This window comes from Varanus komodoensis, unplaced genomic scaffold (genome assembly GCF_004798865.1).
Source record: "Varanus komodoensis strain SLA01 unplaced genomic scaffold, ASM479886v1 scaffold5, whole genome shotgun sequence".
In the NCBI taxonomy this organism is placed as follows: domain Eukaryota; kingdom Metazoa; phylum Chordata; class Lepidosauria; order Squamata; family Varanidae; genus Varanus; species Varanus komodoensis.
Genome location: NW_025336087.1, coordinates 13,957,440 through 13,971,264, shown reverse-complemented (window position 1 = coordinate 13,971,264; position 13,825 = coordinate 13,957,440). Strand labels below are relative to the sequence as shown.

At 43.0% G+C, this 13,825-nt stretch overlaps 1 protein-coding gene across 1 annotated transcript in view; it reads right to left on the bottom strand.

The window, feature by feature from the left end:
- TNPO1 (transportin 1) overlaps positions 1-1,809 on the bottom strand; it is a 41,650-nt gene extending 39,841 nt beyond the window's left edge. The window contains exons 1-2 of the mRNA XM_044446334.1: positions 1,722-1,809; positions 1,440-1,553 (exon numbers count right to left, since the gene is read on the bottom strand). Of these exons, the coding sequence (XP_044302269.1) occupies positions 1,440-1,544 (105 nt within the window). The 5' untranslated portion in view covers positions 1,545-1,553; positions 1,722-1,809. The remainder of the gene's footprint in view (positions 1-1,439; positions 1,554-1,721) is intronic.
- Between the last annotated feature and the right edge of the window lie 12,016 nt (positions 1,810-13,825).

The window sequence follows — 13,825 nt, the reverse complement described above, 5'->3', positions numbered from 1 at the left end:
TTTTCTCATTACTACACCAATGGTTCTCAAGACATAAAAATTTCAGTAAAGACATTTAGATGTTGGAAGAGGAAAGTTCAAACTCCTCTCTCATCTTTTCCTAAGATGTTATGACCCCCTGACCAGAAATGTAGTAATTGAGCTTCCAATCCACTTGCTGAGGTGAAAAGTAAAAGAAGAACAGGCCTGCAGCCAGCTCTATGTTGATTTAAAGCTGCCAGGAAAAACTACCACCTGTGTTGTGCTTGGGAACATTAAAAGCACGGGGGTGGGGGGGGCGCTATTAGGGAGGTTCAAAATTAGTTGCATATTTCTGAAACTAACCTAAGGCATACATGGAAAGGGAGAGGAACTATGGCAGAGTAGAAGACTATATTCAATCTTTGGGGTCATAGCCACAACCGTATTCTAGGGAAAAACAAGAGCAAGTACTTTGGCTCTTAACTGTATAATGATTTATCCACAAACACTTATATTGTAATATTAACACACATCTAAGTATGGCATGCCAACAACAGGCACCTTTGATTTGACTGGCATTTGTATTATTGTAGTTTGTGATTATTTCCTACACAGACAATCTTTTCCTCAGCTCTCTAGAGAGCCCACAAAAGGGATTGGGTTATTTCATAATGCACCAAAAGGAAAACGCAGAACTATAAATTGGCACATTTCAAGTCTATTTTTCTGAAGGTGACCTTTCCCCTTTTGACTACAATAATAAACACATAATCCCTTTACCTACCCCACCAAAAAAAGGAGAAAGCAAAAAAGCTCGTTACCTAACCAGCCCCCCCCCCCCCCGCCTCCAAATACACCTGCAAGAAGGTAGCCCAACAGGCAAGTATCCACGGCCACAACAGACAGATTAATCGGCGAGGCGCACCAGGGGCCCTAACAAAACCACTGAAAGGAAGATGGTAGAGCCCGCCACTGCTACAAGCCGGAGTGTGACACAGGCCCCATGGGGGTGTGGGGAAGCGACCGACACCGGAGCTGCCAAGCCTTTAAAAAGAAAAAGCGGGGCCCGGCGCCAGGCTCGCAACAGGTGCGGGGCTGGCCTGGGGGAGGGGCGCCGCCGCCGCCGCCCACAGCCTCCTTTCGCGGTTCAAAGCCCGCGCCACGGCCGAGCGGAGGCTGGGCCTAAAACGCCCCCGCGGCCTCTGCTGGCTCGCTACCCCGGCCGATGTAGAAAAGCGGCCCGCCGCCGCCGCCCCAAGTCCAGCCCTCCTTTCCGGAACGACAAAGCGAGTGAAACGCTGCGCTCAACCCCTCTCACTGGGCCTCAGGGGCAGCGCAGCAAACTGCCCCAGCCGCTGGGCCCGGCCATGTCCCCGTTCAGCGCCGGGCCAACCGGCCTTGCCCTCGCTCCCCCGCCCTTCCTCCCTCCCAGCCAGCTACCCGCAGGCCCCCGCCGTTTTCCCCTGTTGGGAGGATACTTGTTGCACGGCTCTCTGCGTCGTGGTGTCCGGGGACTGCGACTCCTTCAGCAGCTGCAAGATCTGCTGAAGCCCCTGCTCGTCGGGCTTCCACTCGTACTCCATCTTGGCGCTCTGCAAAGACAACAGGCGGAGGCGGCCGCCGTTAGCAGCAGAAGCAGAGGCGGTGGCGGCAGTGGTGACGCTAGGCCCCAGCCAGGAGGGCAGCTCAGTCCGGCCCTCTCCGTTCGCCCACACAGAGGCCCCGCCGCCGCACCCTGGCTCTCGCCGAGGAACACGGACCTGCTGCTTGCGAGTCTCAGCTCCGGCCGCCACTGCCCGCCGCCTACTGTGCGCTGCGCGGAGCCGACTGAGTCACGGAGGAGAATTTGCAATCTGGCTTGGAGTGCCCGGCCGTCCCGCGTCCCCCTGGGTCCTAGAGCCTTCTCTCCCACGCGGGATTGCGCTTCTCTCTTGGCGGCGGCAACAACGGCTGCTGCTGCTACAACGGCAGGCAGCCTCCCTCCTTCACACCGCGAGTGAAACAAACAGCACGCGGCGGAGAGGCGGCCACGGTACGCAGGCACTCGGAAAGTGCGTCCCCTCAATTCACTAGTATGGGGGGGGGGCAAGACTGTCAAGACTAACCCACCGACCACCCAGAAATTACCCTAGGCCACGATGTAGTCCTGGGATGAGGACACAACCAGAAGGTATCCGGTGAACTTCTGGGTGGGGGACAGCCGGTTTATACAGCTGCAACAAACCCACAGCAAATGAAGAGGTACGATATTTTAAAAGATCAAAGGTTACAGCAAGTTGCTTGAAGCAACTGAATCGAGACAAATGTTTATTTACTTACTGTCCTTCTAAACCACCCAATAACCTTCTGTAAGTGATGAACAATACATTATAAACATAGTAAAACAATCGTTCGAACAAAAGCTAAAAACGGGGTAGAATAAAAACAGCGAAGAATAAAACCAATTACATCATCGCAATACCAAATTAAAACCAGAGGCAGAATAGACTGGCGCACACACTCGCAAAGCAGGGTTTCTATCTAATTTGATTTAGAGGAAATCCTTATTTATGTCCAAGTAAGGCAGCCGGTTTTCTTCTCTACATGGGGAGAGTTTCAGCATGCAGAAACTCCAAAATACAGCGTGATTCTGAGTGTGTATGTGATGGCTCCTAGAGCTAGAAGTCAAGCCGTTGCATGGCTGTCCTCGTAACCGGTGTGTTTATGTTTACTCAAACGCCTTGCCAGCTTTATTGGAGCTTAATTCTAAGAGAATTTCACTTTGAAGCTCCAGCCTAAACCCGTTTGCTAAGACGTATGTGCTATTAAACACAGTGGAATTGAAACTTATAATCGCTGTGTTAAAATTCTTGATGTTAAGTCCTGATCCAAACAAATAACTTGTAGATATTCAAACTCCATGGATCTTATTTATTGCACTTCTATACTTCCCCATAACCTGAAGGAGCTTTGAGTGGTTTAATTTTTTTTTTACAAAACCTATAGACAAGCAATAACATTTAAATAACACAATAAAATAATACCAGTATAACAGCATCAACAACCTACAGTGACTATAGTCAGGATGAGCACATGACATAACAGCAATAATCATAAAAGCAACATTAAAACTAGTGCCTATCTATTAAAAGAGTTGGAAAATTAAGTTTTTACTTGGCACCCAAAACATAGATGGTGCCAAGCATACCTCTCTGTGAAGTATGTTCCACAAACAGAGTGCCACTAGTGAAAACATCCTTCTCCTGATCACTGCCCCCCTTACTTCTTTTGGTAGGGGGCTTCCTGAGAAGAACCTCAGTGGATGATCTTGGAGACCGTGTAGGGACATACAGGTGAAGGCATTCCTTCAGATAACCTGATCACAAGCTGTTTAGGGCATTAAATGTTATAACCATCACTGACTTGGGACCAGACTTCAGCTGTCAGCCAACGCAGCTGAATAAGGACTGGTGTGATGTGATCTTGTGGGCCAGTCCCCATTAACAGCCATGCTGCTCTGTTCTGATCAGTTAGAAATTCCAGACCATTTTCAAAGGCAGCTCCACATACAGACAAGAGGTTACCAGAGCATGGATAACTGTACCCAGGCTCTGTTCATCCCGATAGGGTCATCGTTGGTAGATCAGCCTTAGCAGATAAAAGGCAGTCCGTGCCACTTAATCCAAATCCATTTAATTGCTTGTGACTCAAGCGACAATTCTGGGTCCAGGAGCACCCCCAAACTATGAATCTTGTTCTTTATGCATGTGCAACCCCATCCATGACAGATTGACTATCTCCCAACTGGAATGACATCCAGTCACCAAGAGGACCTCCATCTTGTCTGGATTGAATCTTATCATTAAATGGTACAAAATACAATCTTTGCGTTTATATGGAGATCTTTTTGCAATTTGAAGCTCGCTTGTCAGATAACCACAAAAAAATTGGATAAAAATATGATTAACAAAAAGAATGTGATATGCCAATAGAATTTAAAATCTTAATTAAACTATAGTAAAATATTAAAGTTACATTCATAGTATCACACTAATTAAGAGTACTGTCCTATAATTGAGTTATGCTGGTTAAGGGCTACAGGATTCAGTGGAAATCTTATTATGCCAGCACTATGGCGGATATGGTTACTGGCATAGTGTGCTGGACTCTTTAGATCCTCTTCAGATACGTTGGTATGTTCTCCTCCTTTGGTGTAGATATATCAGCAAAATAACTCTAACTTGATAATTTGTAGCTTTTTAAAGATACGCATTTATATTAGCGGAATCCAAGACCAATACTTTGAAACCGCAAAACCATTCAAAGATGCATGCACTTTGTAAGATTGACAATAAACCTTGAAAGAAAGGGTGTGAATAAGTCCTGTGGCTTTATGTAAACAAGCAGACTAGCTCAGTGTACATTATTCTGAGACTAAACACCATGTTAGCATTCTGGGATAGTCATCTTTCATTTATGAATATGTAATTAAGTTCTGATGCAATAGATAAACTTAAGAATTATGAAAAATATTATTCGTAATAGAAACAAAGCTCATGTAGTCGTGCATTAATTTATCCTAAAACCTTCTGTGTAATAACCCAACACTGGGCTTTCAAAGAAATTCACCAACAAAACAAAGCCATTTTTACTATGATTGTGACCATTGGCAGTGAATGCATTTCTGGATAAGCAGCCTTATTTGAATTGTTCAGTAAAACACAAAGCATTGCATTAAGCATTTCTGTTTTGCTTGTCAATACAGGAAACTTCATATGGTTTGTTAATTATCTTAATTTTGCTGTGAACTGCATATTGATGGTAAATTAATCTTGCCCATTATTTGCATATATGACAGTCTAGGAAAGATTAATGAGCAAGCATTTAAAAACCTACAAATAAGACTTGATCAACTTTAACCTCATCCAATTTTATAATCCACCCAGGCTCCTCTGCATAAGAGGAAAACCACATAGCATTGCCAGGGTGACAAAGGGCTGTGAATGGCAAAACTCCACTTCAAATAATGCACTGAATATTTTCAACAATACAGTAATGCCCAAATTCCTAATGATTAATAAATCCCCAATGTTCTGAAGTTAAACAAGTCAAGATTAATGATGACAGGAAGACAACTTCATATTTTACTTATGATCAAGCTTCTTAATTTATATTCTTTTCACACTGACAAGCAGTTTTACTTTAATGAAATATTTGAATAACTTCATTTTAATCAACTAGATTTTTCTTCTGCAGTACAGATGTGATTGAAGTATAAATTAAACATTTGATCTTCAAAACAAGCACAGGCATATGGATGATTCAGTTCTTCTGGAACTTATAATCAGACCATGCCAAATTTTGACTGTTGGTAGTGGTTCACCTGTGCAAGTAAGTGGTTTTTACCCTGTTTGGACTGACTTGCACTTGCTCCAAAGTTACAGGTTCCCAATGTGAAGTTACTCCTTGAATGTCACTGGAAATTCAGGTTTCCTCCATAACACAAAGCCCCTTTTATTGGTTCAAATTGGTTTGATAGCTGAATCCTTATCAGGGATAGAATGGATTTAATTATCCAACTTATGGTAACTTCCTGTTTAGAGTAATGCTGTGTATATAGGGAGCTGCTTCTCAAGAAAGTATAAAATGGCAGTTAGTTCTGAATAGAAATGCTATACTTGTAAATGGGCATTATGAATATATTGTACCAGTGATTTGCATTTTATAAATTCCTATGGAATACTAGTTGGCTATGAATATCTTTGTAAAGGGCAGAACATTTCCATTAGAGTGGATTTTGCTTCCTTGATCTTTCTTCCTATCATCAGGCCTGTTGACTTGTACTATGTTTTGGTCTTTTCTGCTTAGATTGGATTCCTTTCCTTGATCATTTTTGGAATCTTCATGTTTGAAACTTATTCCCAAATGGATTGCATTGGTTTCTTGGCGCACCAAAACAAAAAGGATGTCTCCTACAGTAATGGCTGAAAGTAAGGTGTGGTGCATGCTTTCATGTCATTTTCACATGAAAAATTAACTATGGGGAAACCTACAGTTTGTTTTATATTAGAAAGAAAACATTTGTTCTGTTTGACTCATTTTTCTGTCAGCTTGTAGGTCCTGATGAAATCTTCCTGGATGTTTTCTGGTTACATGCTAAATATGCTTTGCCAGCTATATCTGAATGGCAATATATGCAACTGAAACATTTGTTAGAATCAAGGTTTGTCTTTTACAGCTTCAAAGCCCCCTTTGTTACTTGGAGGGCTGATCTAGGCTGAACAACCACACTGACCCACAATCCATCCATGCTGCTGCTGCTTGCTGGGAAATCCTTGTGAAGTCTATCAGCCAAAAGTGTAGACTATTTAGCTGTGACAAGTCACATTGCCGGGGCTGCAACACGAGGCGGCTAGTTTACATTGCATCATCTTGAGGGCACTGCTGTTCAGTGGCGAAATGATCTAGACTTTTGACCGTAGGCCTACTCACTTTAGTAACTGCTCGTACATAACTTAATTTTATCCATAATTTTATTCATCACTTGTATTGCATGTTTTTAAAATAATTTATGGTTCCTATTTTTAAATGGTTTATATTTTATACAAATTTTATGTACTGTTTTAATAGATTTTTATGCAATGATGCTGCATTCTGCTATGCCATATGAAATAAATAAAACCCACAATCCATCTTTATCAATATTATTCATGAAAAACTATGATGTACTGGGACCTAAAGAAGAATGGAATAATGAATTGGAGTACCCTGTTTTGTCCAGTCAATGGAGTAGCTCACTGGCATCTATTTTGGAAGGGGTAACACATCCAGTTGTTTGTGACTTATGATGACACTGTGAATGAAAGCCCTCCGAAATGTCCTGCCCTTGGCAGCCCTGCTAAGCTCTTCTGAACTTCATGGAATTGATCCATCTCATAGTTGGTGCTCCTTTTCTTCTTTCGCCTTCAACTTTACCTAGCATGATTGTCTTCTCCTAAGATCCTATGTTACAATTAATTCAGCAAAACTTGATGTATATATTGGATGCCACGGTGTCTTTTCAGTAAGGACGTAAATATGTCAGCTAATGGTTGGCAGCACAATACAGTGAATGTTTCCCTTATTCATACGTTTTAGCAATGCCCAATGGCTGCTTCCTTTTAGAAAGAAATAATAATTTGGATTAATTTTGTGATGGAAAGTTCTTCAATATTTATGGATATGCATATTCTTATTAATTATCTACCTTTTCTTGGAATTTAACAGAAAGTTCTCCAGCACATTTTCTGTATTCCAGGCTTGTTAACTTTTGGTTATCATTTTGTTCTAGCACATATTTTTGAATGATTTCTTTAAATTAATGTTCTGCTTTTAGATTATTTTTAATGTAGTTATTTATTTTGCATGTTAACATTTTATCCTAAGCCACTCTAATGGATTTAAATGTGCTGTACAAATCTTAAACAAGTAAATACATTTTGTCAGCCTGCACTACACAGTAGAAACAAGCAACTGAGCACTCTTTGGAGCATGGGTTCTCAAACTATGGCCTGGCCTGCCATGGCCATTTATCTGGCCCACCTCAGAGGTTTTCAGTGCACCGCGTATGCACCAGCCGCCCCCTGCCTCGCACGGAGGCGGTGGCTTGCTCGCGAGGAGATCGTTTTGGGCTTGCTCGGAGAAAATGCTCTCCAAGTGAGCAAGCCGCTGCATTGCGCGCCTGCCGCTGCATCGTGGCATGTGCCCGCCCCCGCCTTGCCTTGCCTTGCCTTTCCTCGCCTCGCCTCCCTCTCCGCACACGCCACCCCCGCACCTGTGCCCGCTCGTGTGCCCCACCAGCACTACCTTTCCAGCCCAGCACCAGGACCTTTCAACTGGCCCCCTGGTGAAAAAGTTTGAGGACCCGTGCTTTGGAGCCATCACAAGCACACACACACTGGGACTGCTGTGCTTAAACTGTACTGCAATCCTATGAACATACTTAGAAGTAAATCTCACTGTATGCAAGGCACTTACAACTAGTATGATTGTGTAGGATTGCATGATTAAACTTTAAAATCAAAAGGTATTCTGGATTAAATCATTAGCACTTTGAACTCTACCCAGAATAAAATTTAGAGCCGATACTTATCAGGTAATACAATGAGTAACCTGTCCTCTCATAATACTGTGACAAAAGAATTTTGCACCACTTTCAGCTTCAAACACTCCAAAAGTACCCTGATATAAAGTATATTGGAATAATCTAACCTGGATTTAACCAAAGCATGTTTAACTGTGTGCACATTTTTCCAGAACTTTCCCCGGAATCAAAAATGACAAAACTGAGGCAGCTGTACTTCAGGTATATCATGAGAAGGCAAGACTCACTGGAGAAGACAATGCTAAGGAAAGTCAAAGGCAGAATAAGGAAAGGGAGACCAAATGTGAGATGGATAGATTCTATAAAGGAAGCCAGAACCTTGAGTTTATAAGAGCTTAGCATGACTTGTCAAGGACAAGAACTCTTGGCAGGCATTCGTTCATAGGGTTGCCATAAGTTGGAGATTACCTGATGGCACATAAGAACACCCGAAAGTGCTGCTGAAGCTGTGGAAAAGCACTTGTAGCCACAGCCAGAGCATTCAGAAACAAAGCCAGGCCCAGGTGCACTCCCAAACTGCATAGCTGATGCTATAATGGGAATGCTGTCTTTTTCAGAACAGGCTGAATGCTTATCCAGTATGGACCTTTCTACAGATCAAAATTACTCTGTCCATCTCAGTTTCTTAATTCACTGTTCTGTATCCTCCCCTTGGGCAAGGCATATTAGCCCTGTCATGGCAAATGAAGAGGAGAGGATTGAAGTTATCTCCTCAACTGGAACCACTTTTTATATGAGGCTGTTAACCAGTTTTCAATCCACTGTATCTACATTTAGTTTCCTAGCAGAATTGAGATGTAAGCACTACACAAATGTTTTCTTTCAGGCTTTTCTGCAACATAACCTCTAGGTGGCACTGTAATAAAATGGTACAATTAGTCAACTGAAAACAAAGCTTTCCTTTGCTTTGCTTTCACAATTAAATTTTCCTCTTCAAAAAACTTGCCAAAATTGCTTGCTAAACACACAAGCCCATAAAGACCTGTAAGTAGTGCATGAAAAATTCTGCATGCAGGAAAATCCCAAATAGTGGGCAGCTCAGCAGGTGGTTCCTCTTCTTTGGAAAGATAAAAACCTGTATGCTAGACTTAGTGCCTCAGAATAAAGCAATTATTCTAAAGGATGCTATTTATTCAGCACCATGTTTCAAATTATCCCTAGAAATAAGGTTTTGTAATTCCACTGTCCATGTAAAGTCAGGATAAGTATGTATAACATTGCTGCCTAGAGAAATCCAACATTAGTCAAACTTAAGTCCAATTCCTTTCAATACGTTTGCTCTAAGTAGACCAAAAACAAATACAGCATGTTGACTGCCAAGTTAAACTAAGCAGTAATCCAAAATATTGATTTAAAAATATTATTGCTATAAAAATGATTGTGTTTATCATTGCATTGTTTGAACTTACCTCCTGTCCTGCAGAAAACTTTCACCAGACTACACCTCCAAACAATGCCTTCAATATTCTTATATGGAAAATACAGGAAACCTCTTATATTGAGTGTCATTTTTAGTAAAAGGTGGGGTACAAATGAAATACTAAACAAAACCTCTGCGGGGGATCACTAATCTACTACTACTGTCACTACTAATGCCTTTGTAGAAAAAATAGAGGATCTGGTGCATTAGCTATGTCTTACAAAATAAAACCAAGAGAATTATCTGCACAGTGTTCAATCTTTAGGAGTCCCACAAAATGTGTTGTTTTCTTGTTTATAGATATGGGTGTTGCATATAGAACTGCTATTTGCTAAAGCTACTGAGAATCAAAGAACTACATAAGATGACAGTAACAGGTCTGTGGTACTTACTGTGGAGGCTAACATATATAATTCTGGCCCTTTAAAAATGTACCTTATTTCTGTATATTCATTTTTCCCCAACAGGAAACTGAGAAGACCTTTCATTAATAACGTGGGGATGGTGGCGGCAGTGATAAAAACTGCAGGCTAGTACTGAATATAGTGCAGTTTCTGGATTAAGGTTTTGTAAGTAAAGGATTCAAAAGCACCTGGTAATTTATAACTATGCCAAGAGAAAGATGCATCAGAGAAAGAACAGTTTGGCTCTTCTAAGAAAACAGACCAGATACTATATGTCATTATAAAAGATTGTTAAAATAATGCAGTACAGCTTTATAATAGAACAGAGTTTTATAATAGAAATGCCACCTGCAAGATCTTTATTTTTTCATCATATGCTGAGTTCATTCTCCACGCCACATCAGTCACATTGACAAATTTACAATTAGGCTGAAACCCTTAGATTTCATAATATTTTATGCATACACTGTAAAAGCTAGAAACACATTACCTGCGAAGATACATGATAATACTAACTTCCTGAATTAGAGACTACTACTGCAGAATCTTCCTAATAAACTTTTTGTCATAGCATTTGGTTAGCAGCAATCCTTTATGGCAGGGGTCTCAAACTCGCGGCCCACGGGCCAATTGTCGGGACGGGCGGGGCACGGGGGAGGGGCCCTGTGGCCTTCAAAGCGCCGGCGGCGCCTGGCCATGGGATGAGCGGCCCCCCACCACCGCGGTGGAGGAATACTTGATACGGCCCAGCCTCACCCAGACTCTACTTCCAGCGCCCCCAGGTAAGTTGAGTTTGAGACCCCTGCTTTATGGGAATAACTGAAAACTATCTAATGAGCCCCCATGCCGGATAGGTGTGGACCAGCAGACACCTCTTACAAGTTTAGCACTGCTGGATGTATTTATTTATTTTAAACATTTCCATGCCGCCCCATTCGCCGAAGCCTCGGGGCAGCTCACAACATAAAATTAAAATATAATACATCCAAATATACAACGAATTAGCAATATAAAATAAGTCGCCCTGGCCAGATAAAATAAGCAAATAATATTAACAATTAAAATGACGTTTAAATAAAAAGGTCTTCACCTGGCGCCGAAAAACAAATAACGACGGCGCCAGGCGGACCTCTCCGGGGAGCGCATTCCATAGATTGGGCGCCACCGCAGAGAAAGCCCTCCTCCGAGTACCTACCCTCCTAATTTCCTTCACGGAGGGTTCCCGGAGAAGGGCCTCTCCCGCAGATCTCAAGGGGCGAGCGGGCATATATGGATGTAAGCGCTCCTTCAGCTAACCAGGACCCAAGCCGTTTAGGGCTTTATAGGTCATCACCAACACCTTGAATTGGGCCCGGACTTCAATGGGAAGCCAGTGAAGCTGACGGAGGACTGGAGTCATGTGAACATAACGCCCAGTCCCCGTCAGCAGCCTGGCAGCTCTATTTTGAACCAATTGAAGTATCCAGACCGTCTTCAAGGGTAGCCCCACGTAGAGCGCGTTACAGAAGTCAAGGCGGGAAGTCACCAGCGCATGTGTCACCGTCGCCAGGCAGTCATACTCCAGGTAGGGGCGCAGCTGATGAATCAGCTGAAGCTGGAGGAAAGTGCTCTTCACTACTGCTGTCACCTGAGCTTCCAATGAAAGCTCCGGGTCAAGGAGCACTCCCAGGCTGCGGACCTTGTCCCTAAGAGGGAGTGCAACCCCATTCAGGACTAGGTTCAATTTACCCTCTCCGAAGCCCTATCCGCCAACCAAGGACCTCCATCTTGTCTGGATTGAGCTTCAGTTTATTGGCCCTCCTTTTTGTGATTTAAAAAAATGGTTTCAGAACAGATTAACCTTATTTACATTGAACCTTATGGAGAAATTTGACTTGGCTCACGAGCAATTTGGTCGCAACCAGAGTCATGGGACAGATTAAGTTCATGAGTCAAGGTATCACTGTATATGGCTCCATGGCTGAGTGGAAACTAGCATCCAGATTGCCTGAGTCCCAGTCCCACACTCTTGTTCATGACACCACACTGGCTTTTCATAGGTTCATATACTTGTCATTGCTTTAGACATCTTTTTACTGTGCTATATGTATAATACATATTGCACGATAGCTGAATCCCAAAATAGTTTACAACAATTCAAATAAAGTAGCAAGAATAAATTGAGACAAAGTATAAAATATTGTGTAAAAGCAAAACAATAACAGCAGAATTAGTATCATTTTTATTGAGAGCCAGTGCTCTAATTGAGAGCCAGTGCTCCAAATGTCAGGCTAAGACTGGGGAGACCCAGGTTCAAATCCCCATTTGGCCATGAAGTACCTCCTTATTTGTTAACTCTTGATGAACAAGCAAGCTGGCTTCTTTCAATGTGGTAGTTTTTCCTAGAATATTAGGCCAACTTGTTTATGACCCCACTTTTACAGCTTGTGTGGGTTTAAGTGTTTTGCCTTTGTTTAGAAGGTACAGCATTACAGTATTGTGAAGGTAATGTAAAGGTCTTTCTAGGAAGGCTGGACTAATTGCAGCTGGGACTAGTCAGAATTTGAAAAGACTTTAACAGGTTGATCAGTTGCTGATACTACACAGGTCTTTAGCGTGGGCCCTTTGCAATACTTTTCTTGACCTTTTAAATTGCTCCATAATGATTTGAGAAAGTGACTGATATGTTAGAACAAGCTCTACAGCAAAACCGTCTGTCAACCAGAAAAGGCAGACTCCGTACGTATTTGCATTTTAAACTCATTTAAGTCATGGCACAGGAATAAAATGGCATTTGTTTCTCTATCTTCCTCTCTCTGGGTGGTCATAGCACACATTCCCTGGGCTACAGGGCCTTGGACTTTGGCTCCAAGGTTCAGTCGTAGCTGTAGCGCTGGCATGGAAATCCTCATGGGGAAGTTCCAGTGTCCAAATGTTTCTCACAGCCTCTCTTCTTTCCGCACCTCTGAATTTGTAGTTGTACATTGTAGTTGTTTGTAACAGACGCATCCTGAAACTAATTAACACACGTAGTGTAGTAGCAGTAACAACAGCGACAATAATAAAGCTTTATTCGTAGTCAAGCCTAAAATACACATAGAACTTTTAAGTCTTTCCTCTTGCTTAGGATTCTGGCTTAAGGGTTGCCGCCTTCGACAACGAATTATTTAACTAACCTCATCGCGATTTAAGTAAAATCCCAATGAAGTAGAAAGGGTTCAAATTTAGCTGTGGGGCTGTACGCGTGATTTAAGCAACCCTGGGGGGAGGCGCTTGCTGGAGAGGCAGTGAAATTAGGTAGCTTGAGATTTCCGTCTCTCCTACGGCCGCCCTGGCCACTGCGGATTAGCCATCGCGAACTTCACTCTCCACTTTACGGCTTGCCCAGCGACCCGGCGCTTTGGCCGCCTGCCACCTGCCAATCATCCGCGCCTCGTTCTTCCTCTGGAGTCCTTCCTCTTCGCCGCTGCCGTAAAGCAAAGAAAAGTAGCAGCCCACGGCTTCCGCGACTCGCTCGTGCTCTCCTTTTGCGACACTTAAGATGGCTGCCTCCATGCGACCTGCTTGTTGCTTCAGTGTGAGGGAGGCTATTGGCGAGCTTGCTGTTTAGAATGGAAAGTTTGCAGCCACTAGGGCTTTAGGGAGTTTGTAAAGCAATAGAGTTACCGTCAACGGCATTACTGTTATTACCCAGTTCTGTTCTTCTATTATGAGGGGCAAAAAGAAGGGACTATGGGAGAGGAGGTGCAAAGTGTGAGGCGTGTTTAAATCGGTAAGGTGCGCTTCATGGGATAGATCGGGAAGAAACAGGAAGGAATAAGAGATTGGGCGGACTGGGGTGCGACTTATTACCCTCAGAGTAGTTGGTTGTACCGTATCCGAAAGAAACGCCCAAGGCGGATGGTGAAAATGATGCGCTCCGCATTACTGCCGCCCTTC